Source organism: Accipiter gentilis, chromosome 1, assembly GCF_929443795.1.
Source record: "Accipiter gentilis chromosome 1, bAccGen1.1, whole genome shotgun sequence".
NCBI classification, from domain to species: domain Eukaryota; kingdom Metazoa; phylum Chordata; class Aves; order Accipitriformes; family Accipitridae; genus Astur; species Astur gentilis.
In genome coordinates, this window is record NC_064880.1 from 8,511,784 (window position 1) to 8,536,281 (window position 24,498).

A 24,498-nucleotide genomic window follows, 5' to 3' on the forward strand; every position below is an offset into this window, starting at 1 on the left:
CAACATTATGATAAAGTGTTTATTCATTTTTTTAAATATCAAATTTTTTTTTTACACATCAATTTTGTTGATAAACAGTCCCCCAATATTAAAAAAAAATAAAATCAAAAAAAGAATCAAGTGTGTATTACTTTGGGCAGAACCACATCCCATTCTCTGATGACATAACCACTCCTCCCTTCAGCCACCTGCAAGGTCAACCGCAGTATGTTCAGCCCAGAAGAGTAAATGACACAAATGCAACCAGCTTTAGGATTCCTGAGTATTAATTCCCTCAAGTTCCTTAAGTGAGTTTGTAAAACTCTTCAGCTAAAAAGCATCAGTCAAAGAGTAACCCAAACCGCTACACATTTGGATCACGGACTAAGCCTCGTCTACACAGTGCAGGAAGAAATCTCTTGAATGCTGCAGAAGGGAATGATGTACACGAAACTGACCCCATTTCCCAAGCTGACTTCCAGAAGAGGTAGGGAAAAATACCTCTCGATTTCTCCTCTTTGAATTCACGTCAGAGTTCTGGGGAGCCATTTGGCAAGAAGTCCAAGTCTGGTGAAGAAACCTCTAGGATCTGTTCCTTCTTTTATTTGTAAATGGCATAGTGTTTTAAAGAAAACTTATCTGGAAGTTAAGCATTCAGCAAGTACACTTAAATATTGCTACTTTTGAGGAAAGGAGACAGCAAGAGGGAGAGACAAAGACAGAAAGAAGGGAACATATCTAGGAGGTACAAGGTTAACAGTCCTGGAGACCAAGTGTCTACGTAGAAAGTTGAACATACGTAGCAACAAGGCAGAGATTGTCATGATAACGCAGCATAGCTCAGCTCTGTCCAGCAGCAGGTAAACATGCCAGGAACTGTCACCAGGAAATAATTTCCTCCTCTTGTCAGAATTATCTGTGCCCAGCAGCTTTCAGACGTTGGTATTTCACTAAACATCACCTCTAAACTCACCCAGAGCCTCATGTATGGAAATAGCAAGAGGCCAAGTAAATTCCTTTAGTATCTTTAAGGAAAAGAATACATCTCGGAAATGAACAGCGAGGTACATGACCACAGTGGCTTCAGGAAACACCCAGAAACAAGCTCTACAGACCCACAAGGGTCCCCACAGGTGCTGGCATCTTTATGAAGCAGCTTCCGAGTGTTGCTTTATCCTCTATAGATGGACTTTTCATAGTGAAATCATTCTGCTAAGCTGATGTGACATTAGTACATTGGAGCAGTGATTAATGAGAAGGGGGAAGAGAAAACGGTGAAAAGCCTTATTTTAGGCCAGGGTACGTGGCTCCTTGGAAACCTGAGCAGCTTTTGGCATTAACTTTATCCCCTGCTAGAGCCAACAAGCTGTAGTGGTCTGCCATCCTGCTTAAATAGAAATATTCCCGCTTTGTGGGCCAGGTAAGCACAGAGACCAGTTAAGGGCTTGCTAAAGGCTGAGCAAAGGATGTGTGCATAAGCAGAGAGGACACACATGCACATTACAACAGAAGACAACTTTAAGATGGCGTTTGCTAAATACACATTCTATTACATTTTATTTTAACCTTAAATACTCACCACTGCCCCAATTTTCTCCAACATAAATCTTGCTCCTAAAAAAACCTATTCTCTAATTTAGCAGCACGTAACCATTCACTCAAAGCAAGGCTCTGAAATTAAGAGATTTAAATCACCAGGCTTGGACCAACTTAATAAAATAGTTTTACAAGTGTTTATCAGTTGGGGGTCAGGCTTTGTTCCTAGCAGTTCAGAGAAAGTTACCCAGGAAATTCTAGCACTATTGATAAATGCTTCAGTACAGCTTTGGCAGAAGGGCAGATTTCAAAAATTATATTGACAAAGAATAAAACTGAGCATTGAAGCAAATTGGCTGATGCTCTAAAGCTTTTGTAGCATAACTTCTGTATATGCAGTCTAAGTAAATGTGGCCATAAACTAGAGCCTTTAACCAGTTTGGTGCAAAGCAGCAGTACTTCGTCTAGCTATTAGCAATTGCTTCTAAAAACATAAAGTGTAAATATGAAAAGTGTATAACATTGAATGGCTAACATCTGATGCTTCAAGAAGCTGGCAGTAGATCAACCTGCAGGCTAAGGGCGTAAATTCAGCTCTCGTGCATCCAAGAGAGCCAATCTGCAGCTGGGACCTGCATACCAGATGGGGGCTTGCTCCCAGGACCACCTCACTGAGACCCGTGGCATGAATCAGGAGCAGATTCGGCCGTTTAGACTGATGCGCTGGCTCCGAGAGCCTCGTTCTTGTTGCCGCTTTTGATAGTGAACCAGATGTAGATGGGAATGGGTCTAATATATCTTATTTCCTAAGGCTTCTAAGGGAGAGATCTGATGACGTTGTACTCCTGTACCAGCTCAAGCGTTACCCCTTTAGTGGGGCCTTTTGCTGATTTGAGGTGCTCATTGCAAGGAGAACATTAAAAAAAAAACTTCAGCAGGGGTAACTCTTACCACCTGCCCCGTAAAGATCATAAAGCTGTCGTCTTGCCTCAGTAACTCATTCTGAACAGAGCCTCAAGCGAATTACTCGATGCTGCTCCAGCAAGGGGTTCCAAACAGCCAAGCACTGCTTCCTACATACGCACGGAGCAATGCTTGCTGCCAGCATCACAAGTAGTGGGATATGAGCTAAATGTGTCTGGGAGCCCCAGGCCTAGCTGGTACATTCACAGCTCATGCAAAAGCTCCATTCAACAGAGGAATGCCTTAAAGCTCTTCCTTATTCTAAAGGATCTCCTGGCTGCCCAAGCGCCTAAGAAAAATCTGACAACCACCGCTCACTAACATCAGAAACTCTTGCAAGTTCACAGATGAAACCAAATTTGTGTTGTTTTTAAATGCCACCCTGCATGGAGAAAAAGCCTAGCATACATGTAGGCAAATCTGCTAAGCAACAGTGAAAACAAAACACCTGGAACACAGGCCTGAGACAATGGTAACAACAAATGAAAGCCATGAACAAAAACATGTTTCCAGCCACTGCTGACCCATCACTTCAGGTTTAGCTCAAAACAGAAAGTTTAAGATGAACACTTGACACAAAGCCACTTCTGAGATTTGCAAGTGGGACTAAATAAAAGTTCCTACTTAAAAATTTGGTATCATGTTTCAGCCACACTTTCCTTGCCCTTCCCCAGCCCCAACAGTGTTCTGGGGCTTTGCAGAGCATCACAAAGTAGTTCATCCCCAAAAAAAAGCATCTGGAAAGGGCTTCCTACAGCACAGCCTCGATGTGAGGACATGAGTGCATCATGCAGGCTACTCACCAGGGACTTCCCAGAAGGCCACGATGGTTATAATGCAGAAGCCATGTCAGTGCATTTGTTTCATAAACCCTACTGGGGAGCCCTCACTTTAAGAGGTATTAAATTAGTACCCCACCAGCCGCTACAGGCTTTCTGCAGTTTGCATTTCCACAGCTGAGAGGCTGATCATCCCCAAATATCGAGAAAAACTAGTGCAAAGCAGATTTCTTCATTCTTCTGATTATACCCCTGCTTGGTGCATAGAGGATGCATCCACTGAAACAGTTCATTCTTCCCCAGGCAGAGGAGGATTAAGAGCCGTAACACATGGTTGGTTGGTTAAAACAATTTCATCATTAAGGTTTTGCCTTAAAGTGGTTGAGCTTGTTCTTTTGTATGGGGGAAAACATGATGTGGGCAAGGCTAGGAAAAAAATAAAAGTAAAATACTCCTTTTCTCCACCACCCCCCCCCCCCCCCCCCCCGCTACAATTAATACCAGCACATCTTCAAATAAGTTAAAACATCTCTTAAGTTTTGGTAGCACCAAATTCTATCCCTTCCCTTCTTCTATCCCCATGTTGTAAACTTGAACACACTGGCCCAAGAGCATAAAAGGGTTTGGCAAAAATAGGCATCAGCCTTCCCCGTGCACACATGAAAACGCACACTTCCAAACCCCGCCTCTACCCCTCACTCCTCTTGCAAGTGTTACACGTTTGTGGGCATCTACATACCTTTAGTAGCTGCCGTAATAGTTTCACCAGCATCACAGATGGACATTGGGTTACAAAGCGCAGGAGAACTAAAACAAATCCACAGAGTCCATTTGGACAAGCGCTGTTTTGTGTCTGCGCCATACCGAACTCAGTGTGCACCTCCTGTCCCGTGCACACGCACGCACGGTCAATTCACTTCATAATCTGCTTTGCGCTGGACAGGGCGGTGATCTTAATGGCTTCTGCTTTTTATTTGTAACACTGGAGCTTATTCTATAATTGTACATTTAAATAAAAACATTAATTTTAATCCAGTATGCATAATTAAAAGCTATCCTGTCCACACAATGCTAGGACGTTTTCTTTCTTTTAAAAGGCCAAATCTAACGAGTGAAACAGAAGAGACAAGTTACTTTGGCTGCAAATAATTAAAAAATCTGGCTCAACATTCTGCTTGTACATTAATGGTGTATAGTTTAGATACGTCCTTTAAAAGAAAAAGACACCCCAGTCAGCTACCTCTTCCATAGTTATGTAGGAACAACAATACTCTTGGCTAGCAAAATGAGAAGAGCAAGATCTGTGTTTCCATCCGCTTGTTCCAAAGCCTCGAGAGCTTCCCGCGTGGTAAAACCAGCGCCAAGGATCCGATCAACATCAGCCGCAGGGAAAGCAGGTGGTAGAGAAGCACCTGAGGTAGGTCCAGTATAGCCAGCTGGTGGGTTCAGCAGTGGTTCCTCACACCCACCCAACGGCCACAGACCTTCAGGAGCAGAACTGCTGCTTCTCCCAGGTGCTGCTGTGAACAGGCTCCGAGTATCTTGAGGTGCACCTCCATCCAAAGCAGGTGCAGAGGAAATGGATGTGGTTTGCTCCAAAGTTGGACTAGTTGGACTCCGATAACCTTCTGCCAAAACCTCTGCCTGCTCAGAGCCCTGTTGCTGGTCAGATGTCGCTGCAGAATTCACCATGATCAAATCACTCTTACCTGAAAACTTCTGAATCTCTAAAGCACCTTCTCCGAGAGCAGACTGCATGTGACTGATAGACCCAGTGCTGATGTTTTCTATGCCAGAATCACAAGGCTGTTGCCCCTCTGCTCTTCCACCTTCAGACCTCACCTCATAGAAGGAACAACTCTGTTCCTGGCTGGCTGGATCTGAGCCTTTCTGTTCATCTTCAGAAAGCTCCTTCTGCTGTGCTACTGGCTCTTTGTGAACCATTTCCAGCTGAGAGACTTCTTCAGAGGCAAGGATTTTACATTCTCCTTTCCGATTGATAATCAAGAGTTTGTGAAGCTCTTTCAAGGCTGATGCTAAAGAGAAACATGGCTCTTCTGAAGGTCTTCCTGGATCTGTGTCCAGCTGATGGATGCTGGAGGGGGAAGAGCTGTCTTCAGCCCCCAAATCAGACAACTTGTTACACTTTGCAGGAATTTCACTAGTGCTTTCAGACTGCGGGACATCACCGATGGAAAGCGGATCACTCAAGGAGGATGCAGACTTCAGCGACTCCACTTCCATGGAAAAGGCATCCACGTTCAGGTCAGATACACTTCTATTCTCAGCCTGCTGCTTCTGCTCGCTTGCTGAGCTGTGCGTTTCAGCTACAGACTGCTCAACTACATCTATTTCCATGAAGGCTTCCGTATGCATACAGCTACAGGAGGCTGACACTTGGATACTCCCTTTTGGACAGGAATGACCTGCTTTCTCCTGTCCATCTCCTCTTGTTTCCATAGGAGGATTTTCTGGCTGGCTGGCTTCTTCCACAACAGGTTTCTGAACCCCACCAACATGGCAAGGAGGTTCTGGGTCAGTTGTCTCAGTTTGCTCCTCCAGATGTTCCTTTTCTGGTTCTTTGCATATCTGACGGTCTATGGGAAGCTCACGCCTTTGCTCCTGTTCCGCCTGTTCTGAAGACAGACATGTATCTTTATTTTGCCTGTGCTTAGCAGCAGTGTCAGCCAAACTATTTTCTTTTGTCACTTCCAAAGGGTGTTCCTGACCGTGGTCTTGTTCTTTAGCGTTACATTCCTTTAGACTGTCAGCAATAAAGGTTTCTTTGAGTGTCTTCTGTGAAAGGCAAGCTGGATTGCAACAGGTTACCTCCCTGGTCTGGGGAGAAGGGTCGTTATTTGCCAAGGAAGCGTTATTGGAAAGATGCTGTAATAAGAGTGGATGTTCTTTTTCTGGGGTTATCTGGCATTCAGTTGAAGACTCAAAAGACTTGACGGCTCTAGGATCAATGGGCTCTGCAAGGCTAGATTTGGATGAGCAAATTGAAGCAGGGGCAGAGACAGAACGATCAAGTAATTGATTTGTGGGATTACAGATCTTGGAATTTAGTCCTGAAGACCGGACTGGATTTTGAAACCCATCAGAAGCTGGTAACGAGGGCATTTCCAGTGAGGTAGTTTCTTTGTCACTATTCTCTAACAGAAGACAGAAAGAAAGAAGCAGTTAGAACACAGGAGAACCACTGTTTTCTCTATAGTAGCAACAACTTATAAACCAATGGCTATAAATACCTGGTCTGTGGCCCACTCCAGCTGCAGTAAACACACACTACATGCATCAAGGCTTCTGACGTTCTGTTTGGATTAGGAAACAAACACACCAAACTTGTGTTAGCATTCAGAGCACACCACATGCATGGTTATAGTCCTGTGACCTCGCAGCTCCCCTCCCGACTGTCCATCAAGACAGCGTGCAAGCAGCAGGAGCTCCTCACGTTCACTGCCTTCCAGAAGGAGTTCTCCCTGGGAACTTCGTTACGTCAAGTCCAAAATAACAATTTAAAGGCTGTTCTGTACTATCTACGCTGCAGAGTGGTCTGTGGGTGACACTACACACTTGATAAAATATACACAGCTCAAGGCATGTGTCTAGCACCATACTGGTTTGTTCCCTGTACGGCTGAAGATATTCAGGAGGCACGTTTCAGGGAAACGAGAACTGAGATGGCAACACAATTCTTGGACTGTGCTCCCAGCAGTGCCATCACAGGCAAGAGAAGATGAGCAAACACCAGCTTGCTGCAGAAGGGAAGCATAAAGATCCTAGTGTGAAAGGCAGAAATCTCCAAAAGGACTGGGAAGAGCAAAGCAAAGGAAGAGACAGCCAGAGTCAAACCCAGCTCACTGTTTCCTTCTCCACACAGAGAACGGATGAATTGCAGATCTCTATCAGTAGCACTAAACACTGGCTCTAGTTATCAGGCGAGATTAAATAAGTGAACTTATCTTGCTAATAGTCTAATCTTGCTAATGTATCAGCTGTCATGCTCTCCTTAAATCACTAACATGACCTTTTACTGTAAGAGTGCCTGTTCTTCCATTAAAGCCCTACTCTGTCCAGTGTCAGTTATCCAGATTTTGTGCTGCGTGATTTGTTGCATTTGTTCCCTTTTTCCCTTCACAGAGGCCTCCAAACTCAGTAGTCTTAAACATATACCACTATTCTACCTTAATCTTTCTTTTTACAGATACCCAGGTGTACTGGGGAACAGCTAACCACGCTCACATGTACAGCCAGGATTTGCTTTAAATTCCACAACATGGAAGAAATCTGCCTTTTTCACCTTAGCTACTTGTTTCTTTTATTCTCCGTTAAATAAAAATGGTGCACTACATGCTGCGATAGCGCATCTCTGATACACTTTGGTATAAAATACAGCAGCTGTTGCGCAGAGCAATCCCTTCTGTTCGCTGCACATCTGGTCTTAATGCAGCTACAACAACTTGGCGATGCTGGAGTACTAAAAAGCCAGAATTATCCTGCAGATTTTCAGACTGCTCATCTTTCCTAAGGGTGGCAAAGAGGCACGTGACACGGGATACGGATGAAAACCGGAGGAATCTTTTTCTATTTCTACATGGTAGGATTACGTTCATGATCTCTGCTCCCAAGCCAGTCCTTTAGAGTGGAAGCAGAACTGTCTTTTGACTCAGTGGATCGGTAGTAAGGGTCTGATCAGTCAAACACATCAGGGATTTGCAGTCATTTAGACAGCAGAAGTAGCTGGTATTCTGCCAAGCACTCCTCAGCATCATCCTTCCGATTGTCATTGTCATCCTCCTCCTGGGGTATCTACAGGAGCTGAATCCCAGCCCCATCAAGGATATCGATCCACCTAACACCAAGAACAAACCCTTCTCCACAAAGCGCATCATCAGGGATAAATTCTTCTCTATATTGGGAAAAGCCTGAGTTGCATACGTGGTGGCAGTGCCTTTCCCATATCGAGGCTGTCTGGATGAAAGCTGTATATGGGATAAACTACCTGAGGTAAACTACCTGAATATGCTTCCTCCTAAAGCAACTGTAGTTTTGCTGCCAGTTTTGTAAATCTTCCATAATCACCGAGTTTCCCGGTGGTGGTGGGAAGCACTGCATATTGGCAGAAAAGAGCAAGCTCTTGGACATAAATGAAGCAGATGTGGAGGATCTAGATCACAGTAAAACATACCAGGACTCCACTACCACCTCAGCTGTCTTGCTGTAGGTGTTGAAACACCAGCAAGTCAGCTGACAGAAATCATGAGGTTTGCTAAAGTGGGCTTCCGGGGATTAAATAAAGCTCAAGAATAATCCAGGTACATTCAAAACAAGAACTTTAATAGCCTACAGATGTATGCAGTGATTTCTGTTGTACCATCTACCAGAAGGCAGCAAAAATTCAAGCTGTTATGACAGAACACAAGCCTTGCGGGGAGCTGAGCTTCTTTGGTCCTGCATTACATTCTCTCCCTCTCCAGTTTCCTGTTCTTTTACTTGGTTTTCCTGGTACCATCTAGCAGCAGCTAATAGTTTTGGAAGAGAGGAAGAGAGTATACGTTAATATTCTGACATCTTAGTATATAGCCTGTGCACCAGAGGCTTGCAATATGCCTAAGACTTAGACGCAATCAACCTAAACAAGACCTACCTTAGTTTTGTACACAGGTGTTCTACAAGCATTAAGTGAATATACACAAAACGAATTTCCCATTCTCATAGATCTTTTACATTCCTCTCAGGCTCAGCACCAATGGAAAACGTAGACTGCTGATTAGTCTGAACAAAGCCACGTGGTCTTTAGAACTGTATTGGTACACAAACAGCTTTGATTTAAGTCATTTTAGGCACTTTTCATTTTAAAGCACTTGACTAAAATGCTTTTATTGTAAAGATTCACATATTTTGGGCCAAGAGGTTTGCTTTTTATTTGACCCTTTCAGCAGAGAACTAAGTCCAATCAGCTGCGGTGCCTGCAAAGTCTCATCTGAAATGGAGAGATACTGCAAAAACCAACTGAAGGTTCATCAGGCTCAAAATTTTAACAGGGAAAGAACTAGTATTTACATCGGCACATTTTCTCTGCCAGGTTATGTGAAGAGACATGAGCCCAAGCTACCGAGTCCAACCTTTAGTGATGTCAAAACCTGTTAGGGGCAAGGTCAAATCTATGTTTGTGTTTCTCTCTACTTGCTGCAGATTCAGTTAATAAGCATTCAGATTTGGCTTTAAAAGTCAAACATGCAAACTGTTTCTTGCCGATTCATTCAAGCCAAGCCTTCCTCTCGAGATCTTTGCATCTCTGGAAAACTTGTATTCTTAGAATGGAAGAAAATTGGTCAAAGGGACCAGTAAGTGCAGTCCCGTGCTCCCTTTAATGTAAACAACTTAGTTATTTGCAAGTAAGTCACTGCTTATGCTTTGGACTATCAAGCAGCAATTGGGAAGTGTTAAAGAAAAATGTCAGTGCATTACAATTGGTTATATATATATGGTTAAATCTGGTTATCGCACTTCAATTTTAAATATGGGCATGCTAAGAGTCTTAAAAAATTAGCAATAAAAATGTTGAAGAAATCAACTTTATCAGCTTAAACGTGACCCAGCAAAGAGTTTTGCATGCGTCTGGGAGCAGAATCTTACTGCGTGCTTTCAGAGGAAAAATTAGCAGTAAAACTCAAAAGTGTCTACAAAACACTTGCATATAAAATGTTATCTTCAAAAATTTTGGAAAAGGCCTAAGGAATACATTTTGTGAGGTATTCACATCTTCACTGTAATAGTGGGGAAAAAAATAATGAAGCTTTCCTTTAATCAAAAGTATATGCTGAAGTTAAGGGAGGAGTTAAACAGAAAATCTGAGTTTCAGAGAGTTTGGCTGAGCTATGGCTCAGTTTTCAGCTATTTTGGCATCTCCACTTAACTCAGTTTTGCAGCTACCAAAATCTTCCATAGCCCAGTCAGTCTGCATTTGTGCAGCTTATGGGTTCCAGAGGCACAGGGAACAAAACTACAGGGAGGGTGAAAATTCTCTTTGCAGATCACATTTAAGGCTGAGGATATACGTTAGGATGTGAATTCAGCTGTTTCTTTTGAAATTTGGAGCAACAGTATTCTTCAGCAAGAGAAGTAATTCACCTTCCAAGAGCACAAGCACCATTCTAAGGAAAAAATGCTGAAATAGTACTATTTCTAAAAATTTTCATGAACTTTTGCCCATAGATTTGTACAGTGCTACAGCTCCTCTATTTTTATATGCTGCAGCTATTAAGAACAGGATTTGCGGAAGCCTCCACAAAGCTGTCCTTACACGAGGCTGCTAAAATATCACACAACTGAACCATGTCCCTGACCAGGCACTACAACTCAACCCAGGTGATCAGGTGCCAGAGACAACCGTTTATATCCACACCTTCGAAGGCCAAGAAAACAGAGTGGGTAGGAAGTTGCAATGAGAGCACAAATTAAACAGCAAACACCCCTGAATGCCTTCATGCAGACAAATTTTGCTGTACAGAAAGGAAGACAGAAGTGCAGTTAGAGGCCATGAGCAAGAATAAAGCCCCTTTCTCTCCACTGTTTACTCGCTGATGCTGCATTAGACTGCGTCTCCTAGGAGCTGAGAAGGGGGACTGCTGACAAGACAGTCCGAGGCACAGCAAGAAAACTATGCAGATTCAATATTTCAACTGGGCTCCTCCTGGTACCTGCTTCCTCTACGGACTTCTGTATTGCTTCTGCTAGTTCCTGGTCTGCAATCTCCTCCGGCCGCACATCTTCCCGCCCGGCCCCATAAGCCAGCCGGGCACACTCTGGGAGCTCGCCCTCCGGGAGGAAAGTGGTCTGTGAGCCAGTTGTGCCAATCACTAGTACATTCTTCTTGAGATCAATCGAACACTGTGAAAGAGCATTGAGACATCAGGGGCCTGCGTAACAGCCAGTCATTTCCCGGAGAAAAAGGAGACAAAAGGTTAAACAATCCATTTCCAATGGGAACAGCTCACAGCAGCTAAGCGCAGGCCAAGAGCATCAGCTATAAGCAAAGGTCCCTGTATGACTTCATTTGTAATAAATCATTCAGCTGGAAAGCTCTGAGCATCTCTGATCTGAGCAAAAAAATTCAGGGAGCAGCCAGATACCCTATAGCTATCCATGATGTACGTAGTATATTCTACTTCTTTTGTAACTGGCTGGAAGGTAATGCACCATCAACTTTCCCCAGAAAAGTCCTAATAAATTCAGAGACAAGGCATTTACATTGCACTTAGCACCTAACGTGGAAGAGCCCATAAATGTTTCAAAAGAGTTTTTGATACCTGATGCCTCTTCAGCATATCCAATCCTAGAAGCATGTCCATGGGCTGCTCTTCAAGGATTGAGAAGGAGCATGCCAGGAAATCCCCTTCAATCTGGACCTGAGCTGAAAAGCAAGGGAGAGAAGTTACCACCTTGCAACACTGCAGCGCAACAAATCTACTTTCTGGTCTTCCATCTCCTGGGAAAAGTCTGCACAAACCTGCCGGGCAAATCTGAAACCAGAGCTCTGACGTACTGTTTTGGTCACAGAAAGTCTAGCCCTGTGCAAGCTGCAGGGACTACCTAGGCCTGCCTTGGTCTCAAGAAGTTAATTATTTTAAAGGCTGACCTGCTCTAGAGCCTTAAGTACTGCTTATCTAACCCTCCAAGCTAGAGGAGCTGCGTACAGCTCATTAGAGCACAAGCCTAAGAAGCAACAACAGTGAAGAGAATCGATTTTTCAGACAATAAGGATAATCTTCTCTCATCCAGAAAACCTGCACGAGAGCACATCCAGCCTTCTCTTCCCAAAGGAGTATGAATCACTCCACTATACTGGAACCCTTCCTGAGCAACTCATACTGCCCAACAGTCCCACCCTGAACAGCAAAGATCCTGCTATTTCACATTAGCCCTGTTTTTTGCACCCAGAGTGAACACATCCTCTGAGCTGAGGACTCCATCACCTAAAAGTGTTAAGGTAATTCCATTAAAAAAGGATTAAATAAGACAGAAGCCAGACTACTGTGCCTGAGACAAACGAACATATTGCAGATGCACTTTTATTTTACTCTGCAGGAGTTTCTAACAATTATAGCATTAAACCAGATACTCCTTGGTGCCAAGATTGCAGGAAATGCAGCCAAACTGCCACTACAGCTGCCCCAAGAAGAATGGCAGTACTCACCTAAGTGCACTCTGCCAATTATTTTCTGCGTCCCTACACCTTTAGCAATGCCAGCCCACCGCCGATCTACCAGTCTCATAATGTTGCACCTTTCAGCACAAGCTTGGCTCATGATGGTCATCTGGGCACCTACCAGCAACAGAATTCATGTTAAATCCTGACAGTCATCACAAATTAAAATTCTCTCCTGGAAGGGCTTAAGATCTTGCACTCAGCAGCCGGGAAACCAACCCGCTTATATCAGGCAACTGCATCAGGGCATGAAGGCTTCCTGTGAATCCCACTGAGTTGAATTGACTGTATACACACAAATCAGCACTGACAGTAAAGTACGTATTACTGTAGAGCTGGAATAACCCCAAATACTTTCCCTTTAAGGCTGTGGATGGGAAGCACTGCATTGAAAGCATGTGAAACCCCCCATCTGTAAACTGACATAAGGCACACATGTGGCAGTGCCCCTTCTGGCATCGGAGCCCCAGAAATTCTCACAGGAGCCTTGATCTGGGGTGTTCAAGCACTCATGTGTGCTGCTTCTCACAAGTTTGCTCTGTTCACCTTAAACAATGCCCAGGCTGCTTTCAGGTTTTAATTAGGTGCTTCAAAATCCTGTAATGCAGTGCTTTATTATGGAATTTTTGGGAAAAACTTCTGGAGCATTTACAGTCTCCCCCAGTGAACCAGAGTGCAAAGAAAGAGATGAAAATGGGGGCAATTCACCTGAGTCAACAAACGCTTTCACAGGATGTCCATTGACTTTGCAGTTAATATACAGCATCACCACCTGGCCAAAACTCTCGGGGGCCTCTTCCATTGCTATCGTCATATTTTCTTCAATGTTTTGTTGCCTGAATTTATCGGAGAAGACAGAGAAAAATCAGACCTTCCATCAGCCAAACCTTATAAGCATCCCTCCGACTTATAAACAGATCTGGTAATCCCACCCGCTGCAGCTCACCTTACAAACAGCATGTTTAAAACACAATAAAGACTGCCTCATTAGCTAAACACAGGCTTCTTGGCAGAGGGATTGCTAGTAATGATCTTCGATTAATCCAGAGACACCAAGTCGCTCCCCAGCAGCCATGAAGACTGCTCCTTCCAACACCTTGCCTAACTCGCACTCCAGCTCCTGACGACCTTTTGTTTGCAACAGAAAGCTGTCACCACACAGTTAACCTGGAAAACTTGTGAGCAAAAAACCTGCGTATTTATTAGTCACTCTAAAATAAAGCACTGAGGGCACACTATGAAGATGTTGCCAGTAGCTACAATGCTAGAATCCCACACAGGAGCTGAACATTAAAATCCTCCAACGTTTCCCTGGCATCTTTCCTTTTCCAGGCATAGGAAGGGAGGGAGGGGAGCGAAACAGCAGCGAGAACACTACCATGAGCACAAGCCCTTGGTGCAAATTCAAGCCTACAGAAGAAACACTCTTCAGGAAGCCCATCACGGCCCCTACAGTCATCTTGGAAGTGATGGGTATCCGTAGCGACTGCATCCAAAATAGCTTTATCTACCAAAACAGGAAAAGGGCTTCCAATTTTGATGCCATTTCATTTTTCCTCCTCAGTAGGGGAAGGGAAAAAACCCCAAGCTCCTCTCTTATCCATCTTCTGTACTGTGGTAGCCTTCCCACAACAAGACAGCTAGACATGGTTTCTTGGTGGGGGGAGGAAAATGGCTAACAGCATCCAAGACCTGGCTCACTTGGGAGCTAAAGTACCCTGCTGCCCTACTGCCAGTCTGTCCCGTTTCATGTGCTTGTGAAACAAAAAGCCACACATTGTCCCGCCTTTATTATTTAAGCTTAAATCAGATATGCAGTGGTTAATCTTCAGTTTCAGTTCTCTTGTCAAATCTATTATTGTTTCCTCTGTGCTCTCTCCACTGGAAGGACAGAGACGTGTCTCAAAAAATACGATGCTTGCAATAGCTTCCACTCAATCTTTGGCAGAGCGCATCTAATTAAGCAAGGAGTTCAGAGAAACTAAGTGGCGTGTGAAATCTGGGGACTGCTAGATGCCCAGACTGTTCCCTAACAGCTGCATAGCCTTGGGCATATCACCTTTATCTGTCCCCTCATCTATGGAAGAAGGAAAGCGTTCCTGTGCCTCTGAGAAATGTTTTGCTATCTACAAACGTGTATTTTTCTGCATTGCTAAGCTAAGCATTTATCCAGCACCAACACCTTGTCAGTCACAATGCAAGAATGACTCTTACCACAACTGAATTTTGTTATGACCAGCTATGAGCCTGTATCAGAAAGACATTTCGTTATTGGGGAAAAAAACCACCAGTCATGTTCTGACTCGAGGATTTCTCACTAAATTTAAGAAATCAAGCCTCAGCCCAATGCAATTACATTTGGAAGACAGCAAGAGAGAGCGAGTGCTAATGAGCGGAAGATATTTCTATAGAACATCTCTTCTGTCAGAAGTGATGTTCAGAGTCTGGAATTCGCCAGAGAGGCAAAACAATTAGCAGTATGTGAAACCAAATCTCAAAGACAGCTGGGAGAAATGACACCACGTTGCTGTGCAGAGAGCTCAGCTTAGAGACTAGCACAGGCCCAGCTCTCCAGTTCAAAACACATCCGAGGCACCCAAGTACCACCTCTCGAGGATCTTGGCTAAGTGCTTTCCACAAGCGGTCTTGCTTCAGAGTGGACCAGCTTAGACAGCTCTGGGACATCAGACGCATGGACAGCGGCGCTGCCACCTCGTGATCTGTGCTCAGCTGGATACATCTCAAGCACGGGGTGCACCTAAATCCCAACCTTCCCATGTGCAAAGGTGGCTCAGAGCATCACCCTGCAAGCAAATGTGTGTCTTAAGGCAAGATCTAAACACACTCCTCGCATCCTCCAAGGAAAAAACACCAAGGATGGAAGCACCCTGTGGAAAAAAGAGCCGTGAAGACCTCCAAAGCCTGCAAGTGACTTTGGTTTGCTACCTTATGTCTTCTTCTATCTTGGCCTGTGCCTCAAGATCAAAAGGGTCAGCTGAATAGAGTCGGATCCTCTCCTGCTCCCGTCGGGCTCGGTCCTGCTGTTGCTCCAGCAACACCCTGGTGAATTTCTCTGCAGTGACAAGGAGACACAGAAATGCTTTTTACTGGAAACTACTCTTACAAGTCAAGTTCTGGCACAGCAAACTCTTCTTTTTATGCCAGCATGCACTCAGGGGTAGACTCAGCAGCACAGGCAAAAAAAGGCTTCCTCTGAAGGCAGAAGGGATGGACCTCAAAGGATTGGTGGCAAACTTGGGAACCCACTGAGATGAAAAGCAACTGGACAGAGCTCTTTCTCCTTGTGTCTGCTACCCAAACTCAGCACAATCAAACTCAATTTCTTTGCACGTACATTTTCATATGGAAGAAAAATGGAAAAAACATGAACACAACAATATTTAAAACAAAGAGCTGCCATTAAAACAGAAATTCGTTCTTCTATTGCAGCAAGAATTGCCTACGCAATACATCAAAAAAACAGCTGCAAGAACAGCAGATAAATGAGACTCAAAGCAGAAATCTGGACTACAGAACCTGCACAATTCAAACAAGAAGCTTGAGCGCACATGTATTTTGAAAAAGCTTCAGATGGGGCTAGAAGCAAGATTTCATAGCTCTCAGTGAGATGCCCCATCTACAAGAACAGCTTGCAAAATCTATCACGTTTTACACTCAGCAATGCCTGGAAAAATAACAGCCTGTAGATTCAGCAAAGAGCAAACGCAAAATTGTAAGACATAAAAAGGCTAACAACAAAAGTTGCGTTAAACCCAAGCAACATAGGCAAAGACAGAGACATTATAATCCCTGAAGGTGAATACCTACCACTGAAATCAAGAGGTCCTAGGTGGGACACCTGCTTCACAAAGTCTAGCTGCATGTTTTAAGGACACAGATTTTAGATCCCCACTTTTTGGATGGCTTCTGTCTAATTTTTACTGCTTGGATGTGATCACGTATGTTCCCAAAAGGACTTGGCAATAAATTAAGTTCTGTAAACACAGAAGGTTGTGGGTTTGCTTCCAGAAATGCAGTTCCCATGAAGAAGCTCTCTGGCTCAAAGGCTGTTGTTATATATTCAGGAAGGCATTGGGTATTTTCTTGTTTGTTGTTTTTTTTTTTTTTTAAATTAGGCTTCTGTACAGCAGGTGCCTTCTAAAGTGCTTGCCGTGCATCCAGCACAGTCATGTGGCATGCATCTATGCATATATTTGGGCATCAGAGCCAGAGCTGAACTGGATCTGTGCCCAAATACTGACACAGTAGCAGTACAGAATGATGAGAGCATAACCAGATCAAACCACTTCCTTCTGACAGCCCACTGCAGTGATTAGGGACTAAAAACGGACGTCTGATTCAAAGTTTAATGTGCACAACAAGACAAGACAGATCAGCAGATAAGCCAGTTCTGGGTGTCTTGGGCTTAACCTCTCATTTTCTGCGCCAAGAGCAGCACATCTTCTCAAGGTGATGGGAAAAACTCCTGCACTACGGACACAGCACTTACGAGAAGCGTGAAATAGCTTGAGAGCACAAAGGACATGGTTTTAGGTCTGGATATGAACTAAAGTCAGAATTAAAAAATGAAATAAGCTGACAACATCCATGCAAGTTCCTTTCTAGCTTCCTTTGACCGAGAGAAATCACTAGGATGTAACCTTGAAAGAGGAAAAAAAGTCCCCTGCTAGAAGCTCCTCCTCTTCATTTATTTCCCCAAACTCCACAGGATTTATTTCCTAACTAAACTTCTTGCAGAGGTTTAGAAGCACATCTTCTGATGCCCAAAATACCACTCTGTTTTCATCCTGAAAGAACACTAGAGTTCAAAATTTTCATCACATGAAGAATGAGGGACCAAGATCAGCTACTCACCTGCAGAGGAAGTGAAGGACATGACACTAGGCTTCAACTGGGCCCAAAATACATGAACACTTACAAGATTAACAGAAACTTAAACATTTATGACTTATGACATTAGACACTATTTGCTTGTTTCTTTTCCTCTCCCTTTCTGACATCCACTTCCATAGCAGCTAATCATTATGGACAGAGTTGGTTTTATAGTGTACTGCTCTCTACTGAGGTCTCAGTGGGTTCTGGGATGCAGCAAATGCAATACCATTACTGGAAAATGTGCATTCGGAGAGTCTTGGCATAAAAATCAGGAGCTGAACCATTTGTGTTCCCAGAAACTCAACTTATCTGTGCATCTGATATTTCAAAGTAGGGAATAGAGGATATTAAAGAAGGTAAGCAGGAGAAATACGCCCAACTTGCCAGAAACGGTCTTGTTAGAAGGAGAGGTAGTCTGCCTTGGGTACTCCCAACTGGCACCTTTTATCAGCATCATCAATGAGTTGGCAGTGAACATCCCAGCTAGTTAAAAACCTGTAGCTGCCTTTTATTAGAACTGAGCTCAGACAGACTTAAAACCACCTCCCACAGATTAAAACCCCAACTTACCAAGGTCTCCACTGAGCAACGCTTCCGCCAAGGGTGGATTGCGCTCCTTCAGCAGGGACAGCTCGTGGGGATTCGCAAGCAACATCTCTCGTAGCAGCGCCGGATTGTCCAAACCCTGAGGGAACGAAGGTGCATCGGGAGGTGACGGGCGAAGACGCTGTGCTGGTGGCTGGTGTTGCTGAGTGGATGTCCCAGGAACTGCGATGCTGCTGAAGTCTATCCTTGGCAGACCTTGAGGGAAAAAGAAGTCAGAGGTGTTGGCACTTCAAGTTTACAATTCTGCTTGAAAAACACAGTGGAAAAACTGTGGGAAGGATGAGCCGCTCTTAATGGTACAGCATTAGACTGGATTCTGTGAATAGCAATTTGTGTTGGAAGCACAGCCACGTACTCAGGTTACTGGGTTAGGAATGCTAGTACGTCTTTACATAACTGGTCTAGCCTTCTATCTGGCCCATTTTTTTATCCCTTGAAATACACTTACTGAATCACAGACTAGTTATTTCCAGCTTCACAAATGTGAATACCGCACGGAGAGATCGCAAGGCTAAACCCAGTGTCTCTAAGGCACTTCTGAATCTCTTGGATTAAAAAAAAAAAAAGCAGGGGAGAAAAAAAAAAAGTAACATTTCTGCAGACCTGCATTGCAGGTACCCATCCTCCAGCTGAGGCAGGAGGATGAAGACCTCAAGCAATGCTCCCACACCCTTCTCAGCCAGCAGTACCTTCTTTTCCAGCGATATTTTATGATGGGGATTTGCTAGGAATTGCTGCAGAAGGCAGGACAGAGGAGCAGGGCTCCACTCAGACGTTATCGGAGGAGTCCTTCACACATATGCACGGTTGGTTAACTAGGTTTGTCAAGACATGGCTTCTCTGGGTGTTTGTCACAGCGCAGATTCAGAGCATTGATACAGCCTTTTAACGTGTCTGAGGCGCACAGACTGCATATTACTGTGCCGTTACTCCAAGCGGGAAGGGAACCAGCAGTCACATGAAAATTCACACACCTTTACAAAAACTGCTGTTCTGAACCAGTTACCTTTGTTGCTTTCTCTGTATTTCCCAAAAATAACACTAAAACAGTATTCACTTCCTCAGAATTAAAAACCCCATTACATAACAAGCCCTTTAGCCAATTTTAAAAGCCCCCCACCTCATCCCTAGCTACCCTCCCTTCCTAAGTATTTTGCCTAGTAAGGTACTAAAGGACACTGACAAGAGATGGAGTCAGTGTTTGATAAATATTGAGATCTTTGCACACTCAGAACAGAAGTTAGCACAAAGCCTTTCTCACCTGGGAAACGGATGGAGGGTCGTGGCTCTACGGTCTCCTTCTGTCTCAAAATCACCACGTCCCCGTCTTTCAAGCCATAGGAGGCCAAAGATCTGTTGTTGTCAGTTAGAGGCCGCTCCGCATAGACTATCTGTTCATGGAGAGAGTGCAAGGAAAAACACTACACGTGACAAAGCAGACAACATCTTGCTTTTAATTTTTCTTTTTTTAGGGAAGCGTTCCAGTAAATCCTCTGGACACATCTCAAGCTTCAGAAGAGAAGGTGTGCAATTCTCACCACAGGCATGGGCAGGCCCTGCCAAAGCACCTCTACCTCAGGCACAGGAAGACCTCACTCAACCAGTAAGTAGCTGGACAACAACATGGAGTTGGGCTTACCGAAACCCAGAATGGTTTCTTGAAACCCAGCATCTCGGAGAAGGACTGATCTCTCCTAATTAGAGGCCAAGGGAAAGCAAGCCTTGCACCAGGGCTGTTTGCCACACATTTTCAAAATCCAATCTCTATGATTACACACGTCACGGATGACTTCTACAGTGTTACCTCCCCCCAAGTCAGCACCTATTGACCAATGACTGACTGCACACGTGCAGGCAGCATCGATCAGGGTAGATCCATGGATGATCTAGTCCCATATCTATGATCTCTGCCTTTTCCCACACCATGGTTCCCCAGAATAACCAGTTTTACAGGGACCTCAACAATTAGCTCAGTGATTTCCAGTTTACTTCAGTGATGAAACTTGAAGGTTCAGCACCCAAAGACACCACTCCCAAGACTCCGGTCAGTCCATGGCAGGGTATTAACTTCTTTTGACCATAAAATACAGTCACATCATTTTCTATTATGATAACCTGACTTAATAAGGGTTCCGCAGATTAAACATAAAAACATATTGAGATAAAAATGAATAATCACCACAGGAACATTTCTATTAACATTAGATCTGTAATACCTACAAGATGTCCTAAATTACAGGGAAGCAAGAAAAATAAAATAAAGACATGCTTTACAGGAACAAAAGTTCCCAGAAATGGTATCTGCTAAACGTTAAGGTTTCTGTGCCTTCATCGGAGTGCAACGAGACTATGCAGATGGGTTCAACAACCTCCTACCCCTGGCAGGAGTCCAAAGCATGAAGCACTAGAGAACTCTGCCTAAACCCCTCAGGCATACGATCGAATTTCACATTTACCACCCTGTCTAGCAAGACCGCATCTCCCTTGGTCTGGAAAAAGCTGGTTCAGCAGCAACAGGTTTGCCACAGGTCGGGACTGGCAGAGCCGCGTGGGAGAAGCTTTCACAGTCCTTGCGTGGATGGGCTACAGCTCTACCCGATGCTATCGCAAGTAGCAGATCCAAATAAACCCCAAACACAATTACTATGCGTCTTAAGGTCTGGAAGATGTTACAGACTTTCACTGCTTTACTCCAGCAACTCGGAAATATTACACAGAATCTTGCTAATGCATTCTAACAGTGGAGATGCATCGTCAGCAGTGGTGCCAAAGTAAGATAAGACAGAAAAAGTAAAAATAACAAGAACCACGTAGAACAGCAGTCAGAGCCATCAGAATTAGAGAAACACACGCGATTAGAAACAAGCACGAGCTTCCTACCTTCTCATTAACAACACACTTCACAGCCTCAGCAGTATTGCACCAGACTGGGTCCCTTCCAAAGCAAACACAGGCCCGTTTGCAAGCTATATTAAGGTGTGCGGTCTCTACTCTGATGGTTTGCAAGACGTTACTGGCATAATTAAGGTTAGCTTGTGATGGAAAGAGTCCCAGTGCATCCTCTCACGTTACTGGGTGCGTCCCACCCGGCCTAACTCAGTGATGCCGCTGCCCGCAGAGAAAGCAAGCTTGTAATAAATCCCAGCTGCACGCGCAAATCTTAAATGGCAGTTTCCCTGCGCAGACGCTCTGGAAGAGACAAGTTAATCAGTTTAAGTGAGGTTTTACCTCTGTCATCTTGCTGGGATTGGATTTATGAGCATTTGGCCTTAACACCTCAGACGATGAATTAAGCGCCTGGCTCTCACTCTACATCCATTATCAGCAAGGCTTAATACGCTTTTGACCCATTCTGCTCTGCTGTTAAAACAAACTGATTTAATTTTGCTGCATTTTCATTATCTGGTTTGTAGCATATTTTTGTAGGCTGGCCAGGCACTGGACATGGACTCTTCTGGAGGTGACCTGGGCAGGGATGCAGGCACCGATACTGCACGATGGTTGGATTTTGCATGATGCCATAGGGTAGAACCTCCTCATGGAGCAAGGAACCCCAGTCAAGAGTGCTAGATAGCACCAGCAATTGTAAATCAATCCAAACTCAGAACCTGTTATATCTTCCTGTGCACGGCCATGCACAGCCAAGGACAGGAGATGCATGGCGTGTAAAGAGAAATGAAGGAAATAAACGGTGCTGCCAGAAGAACGTGGTTCTGCTGAGAGCCTCCCTGTCCCCTCTCCAGAAAAGCCACCACCTCGATGTGTGAAGGAAACCACAGTGAGCTGAATTGTTTCCCCTCTCCTCGCCCAGCTCCTCTTATCACCACGGCCTGCCAGCAGCCTCGTTGTTATCTCACGTCGCCCTCCCCGCCTTGTGACCGCAACCATCCCTCGGAAACCTCGCAGCCCCCTGCTTGCCTCCACCCCAAACTGCAGCACCGGGAATTAATTTCATGAAACAGCAGAGAGTAAGACTGGGATTAACCCTCCTCCACACGCAGCCATGGTTTACTCCACCCTGCACAATCATTACTATTAAATTCATCCTCTCTTTTGTGCCAACATGACATCTTTAACGCAATGTATACCTTGGTTACGGAAATACATCAGTAAACCACCAAGTTTGGTACGTGTAATACTGCCTATTTGTGGAGGATGGTTTAAGCACGCAAAATCTTTCTATGCAACAAGCTGCTTCACTGATAGCTTGTATTCTTATAACTTTCTTCCCACTGAAGGTTCTCAAACTACTTCACAAACGCTGGGCAGAAACAGTAGAGAAAGGAACAATAAGCACACAGCTAGAAAACACAAAAAGAAATGAAGCAAAATGATGCATAAACGGCAGATGGGTGAGCAGAAGGAAAGCAGAGGTGGCTACAAAAAGCACAGCGCTGATCCCTGTTACCTGCAGTTGACATAATCACAAAGCTCCACAGCAGTTTAACTGCAAAGGCAGGGAACTCCAAGGAAAACATAAGCAGAAAAGTCCGTGACCCCTTATGATCCTAAAATAGACCCAGAGCTGGCGGGTTACTGTGACGCAAGGGGGACAAAGCTGACAACAAGGAGTTCATGCTCCACGCGCCCAGAGATATTGAAGCCACTGTGTGCTCATGGCGTCCCACGCATAGAGGCTGTCCTCATTACTGGCTGCAAATTTGGGTGCCTCGCTGGTAGCTGTGATGGAGACATGGGGTGTTTGCTGGAGTGTAGCAGACGGGAACCTTTATATGAAGTGGTTTCTCTCTTTCTACCTACCAAAAATCAAGTTTTTCCCCTAAAGGAAAATCCACCTCATCTTCATTTTCTACCCCTGCTTTGGAGACTGCTTCCCACTCAAAACCAACCTCTCACCCCAAAATAAAAGGCTCACTGAAGGCAGAGGTAAAGCAAAACGCCGCGGGTGAAGTGTTGGGAACCTGCTCAGTGAGGGAACACGTCCACCTCAAGGGCTGCAGTTCTTCCATTGCTGACTAATATTTGCTTGACTGGAAAAATACTTTATTAATTTACACTCAGAAACGGCTCAGGAAGCAAAAGCGATCGCCACAAAACTCCACAAACTCTGCCAGAGGTGGCCAGCACCCTGAGAAAAGGAGCTGACATTGCCCTGTCCAGCAACACTTTGCCCCTGCTGAAAAACAGGTAGAAATCGCACAGGGGGGGGAAAAAAAAAAGCAGGACCGAACCCAGAACACTGAGGAAACCCCAGACGGACAGACAGACGGACGAGAGCCACCCCCACACCACAGCCTGCCTCGTGTTTTGGCATGCTCACAATGATCGAGCCCCGAATTTGGGCCGGAGGAGGATCTTTGGTGGGGGAAAGCAGGTGGACACAATGTTCGGTCCCCGCACCCATATGGAAAAAAAAAAAAGAGGGAGGAAAAAGCCTCAATCTGTCTTTTCTGCCTCAGACCAGGGCAGGAATTTGATACGGTAAATAAACCCTTTTCTGAACATTTCAGCCTCATTCCCTGTGGTTTGAGGAGACCACGGGCCACCACCTTCCCCGCTCTCCAGCTCCCATTCCTCCCACTCCAAATCCTTCCCCCTTTAAAGACGGAATTGCTCTGAAAACTCAATAACCTCTCCCCCTTCTCCCCCTCCCCTTCAGCTCCACCGCGGGAGGAGACCGAGCCTTTCCCGGAGGGACCCGGTAAGACATCAAGTCATCGGAGACCCAGAGTCCTCTCCGGAGAGGAAGAGGAGGATTTTAAGGGAAAAAACGACGAGTTTCTCCACAAAACCGGAAAGTTCGGCGCGGGGAGGGCCAACCCCTCCCCCAAATAACCCCCGACCTCCGTGATCCCGGCGGGGCGGAGGCCCCGGGGGCTGAAGAGGGGACACGGGGACACACACACGCCTACAGCCGTTCCCAGCCCAGGAGACCCCCACCCCGGGGGTGAGGGGAGGGGAACGACCGGGCCCTTCCCCGGTCCTCGGGGTGAGGGGGGGGCCGGTCGGCGGGCAGGGCCTGACCTGGCTCTCGGCCGCCGGGATACCGGACTCCAGCTCGCAGAGAGCTCGGAAGTTTTGCAGTTCGAAGTCGGCGTCCACCTGGAGGGAGAAGGTGAGCTCGCTGCGGTCGCGGCGCAGGCAGAACACGGTGAGCAGCATGGCCGACCCGCCGCTGCCGCCGCCGCCACCACCGGCCCCCGCCGCCGCCAAGTGCCGCCGCCGCCGCCGTCAAGCGCCGCCGTCGCAAAGCGCCCGCCCCGCCGGGTCAGAGACCGGCCGTCAATCAGGGGCGCTCGACCAATCGGTGGGCACCTGGCGGGAGGGGGAGAGGGGCGGGGGAAACGCCCCCCTCTCCCTGCGACGGCACGTGGGAGGGGCCTGTGCCCCGGCCGAGGGGGGGGGGGGGGGCGGGCCCGCACCCCAAATGTTGACACCCCCCCCGCCCCCATCCCATCCCCTTATTCACCCCTTGTATTCATCGCTGGCCACTAGCGCCCCTCACCCTGCAGCATGGCAGGGATGGAGGAAACCCCAGGGCCATTTCCCCCTCTTCCACCCCAA

General features: G+C 45.6%; 1 protein-coding gene across 5 annotated transcripts; it reads right to left on the reverse strand.

The window, feature by feature from the left end:
* On the reverse strand, positions 1-24,152 carry DDI2 (DNA damage inducible 1 homolog 2). Of its 5 annotated transcripts, XM_049808769.1 has the most exons (10): positions 23,959-24,152; positions 19,235-19,364; positions 17,938-18,168; positions 15,418-15,544; positions 13,180-13,307; positions 12,460-12,588; positions 11,573-11,676; positions 10,964-11,153; positions 6,509-6,571; positions 6,301-6,412 (listed from the first exon to the last, which is right to left on the reverse strand). In XM_049808769.1, exons 1-9 carry the CDS (start codon positions 24,094-24,096, stop codon positions 6,555-6,557), a joined length of 1,194 nt encoding a protein of 397 aa, XP_049664726.1. In that variant the 5' UTR covers positions 24,097-24,152; the 3' UTR covers positions 6,301-6,412; positions 6,509-6,554. The 5 variants fall into 5 exon arrangements, with proteins under 5 accessions (XP_049664554.1, XP_049664460.1, XP_049664726.1 ...); XM_049808675.1 differs by lacking the exons at positions 6,301-6,412; positions 6,509-6,571 and adding an exon at positions 6,580-8,782; XM_049808854.1 differs by lacking the exons at positions 6,301-6,412; positions 6,509-6,571; positions 12,460-12,588 and adding an exon at positions 6,580-8,782.
* Between the last annotated feature and the right edge of the window lie 346 nt (positions 24,153-24,498).

Bases quoted from the DNA above. Each gene is read 5' to 3' on its own strand.
- DDI2 (XM_049808597.1), bottom strand. From the start codon at position 6,380: ATGCCCTCGTTACCAGCTTCTGATGGGTTTCAAAATCCAGTCCGGTCT.